The 3637-nt window shown below is 54.9% G+C and overlaps 1 protein-coding gene across 1 annotated transcript; it reads right to left on the bottom strand.

Moving 5' to 3' along the window:
- Positions 1-374: 374 nt before the first annotated feature.
- Positions 375-3315, bottom strand: ACTL8 (actin like 8). Its single transcript, XM_028512600.2, has 2 exons — positions 2968-3315; positions 375-1142 (listed from the first exon to the last, which is right to left on the bottom strand). The coding sequence occupies exons 1-2, from the start codon at positions 3313-3315 to the stop codon at positions 399-401; spliced, it is 1092 nt and encodes a 363-aa protein (XP_028368401.1). The 3' UTR covers positions 375-398.
- Positions 3316-3637: the final 322 nt, after the last annotated feature.

Below are 3637 nucleotides of genomic sequence, written 5' to 3'. Positions count from 1 at the left end.
CTTACCCTCCCACTGCCCTACTCAGTAAGAACCCTCTCTTGCCCCAGTTAAAACCTGCTCTCCTAAAAGAATGGACAACCCAAGTGAGATGCCAGTGAACAGTAAGTGGCTATTAGGTAGGGAGATCTGGCAGCTGGCCACTCCCCTCCTAATAACACACCACCCCTGGAAAAACTGTCCCCTGGAGGGTGTCCAGGGATGACACCCTGTCCTCCCATGGGTTGGCTCCCATTCTTGAAACAAGATAAAACCCCAACACTTAAAAAGTCCTCCACGAGTTCAGAATTCCAGCGCTAGGTAACCCCACCCCTGCCCAGACCCTCTCACTGAAACGAACCCACCCATGTCCATCTGGCGAGAGCCAGGTCCTCCGCACAAGCCGACGGGTCACACAGCCTCTAGCTCTCGTCGTACTCCACCTTGGTTATCCACTCAGACTTGTAAGTCGACAGATGAGCCACAATAGATGCTCCCAGCCACACACTACATTTTCTTTTGGAATTGACACACACCGAGGCCGTGAAGCCAGAGGGATGAAGTCTGGCCAACTCCTGCTCCAGGCGCTCGCCGAAGCCGCTGTACATGGTGTTCCCCCCGCAGGCTATCACGTGGGAGAGGAGCCGGGGCTGCAGGGAGTCCTCGCACGTCTTGATGGAATCCACGAGAACCTGAGAGAGGCTGGGCGACTTCAGGTCGAACATCTCGGGGCTGAAGAACATCTCGGGGGCCAGGCGCTGCATGGGGGTAAGCTCCACGGAGGTACCGTCCGGGAGCCGATAGGTATTTTGTTCATCAGAGCCAGGCGGCAGGTTCTGAAGGAAGTCTATTGCGTCCCCAAGATTCTGTGGCGTGTAGCATTGGTTCATCTGAATCGTGTCTGCCATCTGCATCTGAAACACTGTGGGTACGTCAGACCCTTCTGGAAAGAGGGTCTGTTTGAGGTAGGTGGAGAGGTCCTGGCCGGCGAACTCCACCACCTTACGGCCCTCCCACAAGGGCTGGCCCAGGTGGAAAGGCTGCACTCGGGTGAGGCCAAAGCCAGAATCGAACACCGTGCCCGTCAGGAGGCCAGAGGCGTACAGGGACATCTCCAGCTGGTCAGCCAGGAGTAGGGACGGGACACACAGCGACTCAAACATGATCTGCAAGAAGAGAGAAGACAGTCAGGCAGGGTGTTTTCCTCGGACAAGGGCCGGGATCCGTTTCCGTTTCACCTAACACCGTGCCGTGCCCAGCTCTCAAAACGGATGTTGGCGCTGATGTGGGCCCTTAGAACTGTGGGCCCAGGCCTCCCCACCCCCCGGAGCTCCCCCCACCTGCCCTAAGGTGATCAGGGAGGGGCTCTAGAGGATCAGATTCGAATTGCCCTCAGGAGCTTGTTGACGGTGGCGTGGAGGGGTGGGAACGGCCACCAGGCTGCCAGAAGTGGTGCTGAGGATTATGGGAACATGGGGGGAAGGGGTGGGGGCCACGGCCGAGGGCCAGCGGTGCAGCTGAAACTATTTCTTCAGAAGAGGGAAGAAGAGATAATTAGAAAAGAAAGAAGTGCAGCATATCCATGACACCGCCTCCCAGAAAGTGGGGGTGTAAAGATCATGCCCTCGCCTCCTGGGAAGTGAAGACCTACTTGTTTGTTGTTGTTCTTTTGCTCCAAACTTCGAACATCAAGCCAACACTTTAGCAGTGGGCAGAGTCCCTTGGCTGATCTTCTCCCCCTGCCCATCGCCCCTGGATTTTTATGGCACTCCCGCACAGCTCCCCACTTGCCCAGCTCTGGGTGCACCCCCCAAGCTGCTGACACTACAGATGCAGGAAGGCTATCACAGTCCACTTTTCGGTGGCCTGTGGCCGCCTCCCCACCTCTTCGGGCCCTGGAGCCCTATCTTCTCCCCTGCACGGGAGAGAGCTCCCTCCATTCCCACAGTCAGAGCATCATCGCCGCCGCCCCCCCCCCCCACCAACCATCCGCTTTCCAAATAGCAGCCAACGTCCCCTTTTTCAAAGAGAAAATCACGTGTGACTCCTCCATTAAAACTCCTCAGGAGCTTCCTACTCATTGGAGCAGCAGTTGGGAAGCATTTTCTGTAAAGGGCTAGAGCGTCAGGTTGCCCGACGTAGCCAATGAAAATGCAGAATACCCAGTTAAATTTGAATTTCAGATAGACAACAAGTAATGATTTAGTATAAGTATGTCTTGAGCAATACCTGGGACATACTTCATTATACGAAAACATCTGTCCTTGTTTCTCTGAAATCCCAGTCTAACTAGGCACCGTGTATATTACCTAGCAAACCTACAAAAATAAATATTTTATGCACTCCACAATCGCTGACACAACCACTCCACTCTGCTGTTGTAGTAAAAGCAGCTGTAGATGGTATGTAAATGAGTGGGCGTGGTTGCGTTCCAATAAAACTTTATTTATAAAAACAGATGCGGGGCCACATTTGGCACAATGGCTGTAGTTGGTCAACCCTTGATTTAAAGTAAAATCCAAGCGCTTTCCTCAGCCTACCAAGCCTGCCAGCTCTGGCCCCTGCCAACCTCACCTTCCTGTGTCCCTCTTGCACCGGGATCCAGCTGCACCAGCGAGCTATCGTCCCACTCCATTTTGTCTCTGGAACTGACCACTATGCGGAATCCTTTTTTGTTCCCTTATTCACAGTCAAGTCTTCCCCAGAAGGTAAGCTCTTGGAGGGCCAGAATCTGATCTGTGAACAGGACTGAATGTCTGGGGTCTCCCAGGAACACCCTTGCGAGAACATTCTTCCTGCTGCGTCTCTAGCTGTGGCAGGAGCCTATGTGAGTCCCCGTGCCCAGGGCCAGGCACCGGGAGGTACTCAGGAAACATTCGTGGGGCAAATGACTAAGAAAGAAGCCTGACATCCTGACGGCCGATCGTGTCCAAGCACAGAGGGCCAGCTGCTCCTCGCTCCTTGGTCATGGCAGCCCCCAGAAGGACTTACCTCCAGGGTCTTCTTTCGGTCCACAGGCTTCCTCAAGGGGGACTCAGTGACCAATACAGGGGAGCCCTCACATCCCTTTTGGTGGCTCTCCATGACAAAGGACCATATGTGCTCCACGCCCTCCCAGTTGAGGATATGGCCACGCTGGATGGGGTAGCTAAAGGTGTCAGGATGGAAGATATCGATGCCGAGACCCACCACCCGCCGGGCGGAGCTGGGGCCAGGATTCTCCCTGCACGGCCTGTAGTTCACGATGTTCGGGTGGACCAGCTGGGGCTCATTCCAGCCAGAGAAGCCTGACTTCACATAGCCAGACCCGTGGTCAATGACGATGGTCCTTGCAGTCATGGCAGAGGCAGGGGAATAAAGGGGAGGGGTCTTTTGAACTCGGCTTCTCAAGGGTGGTTTGGCCACCTGTGGAAAGAAAGGATGAGGGTTCTCTGTGAACCCATTCTGGGCCACTGTGAGAGGCATCCCACTCTCCGCCCCACATCAAACCTCAGGATCCCCAAAAGCCTGCCCGTTCCCCCTTCCAAGCATTTGCACAAGCTGTCACTTGCACCTGGAATGTTCTTCCCATCCCAAACTCCCAATCATCCTACAAGGGCCACCTAGCCAGCCTGTCTGAGAACCCTTGTCTGTGACACCAGGAGGGCACGTCCGCTTCACA

This window comes from Phyllostomus discolor, chromosome 5 (assembly GCF_004126475.2).
Source record: "Phyllostomus discolor isolate MPI-MPIP mPhyDis1 chromosome 5, mPhyDis1.pri.v3, whole genome shotgun sequence".
Classification (NCBI taxonomy): Eukaryota; Metazoa; Chordata; class Mammalia; order Chiroptera; family Phyllostomidae; genus Phyllostomus; species Phyllostomus discolor.
This window is presented reverse-complemented; position numbering and strand designations above follow the sequence as displayed.

Bases quoted from the DNA above. Each gene is read 5' to 3' on its own strand.
- ACTL8 (XM_028512600.2), bottom strand. From the start codon at position 3,315: ATGACTGCAAGGACCATCGTCATTGACCACGGGTCTGGCTATGTGAAG. The intron at 1,143-2,967 runs GTAAGTCCTTCT...CTCTTCTTGCAG, and splicing joins ACCGAAAGAAGACCCTGGAG to ATCATGTTTGAGTCGCTGTG.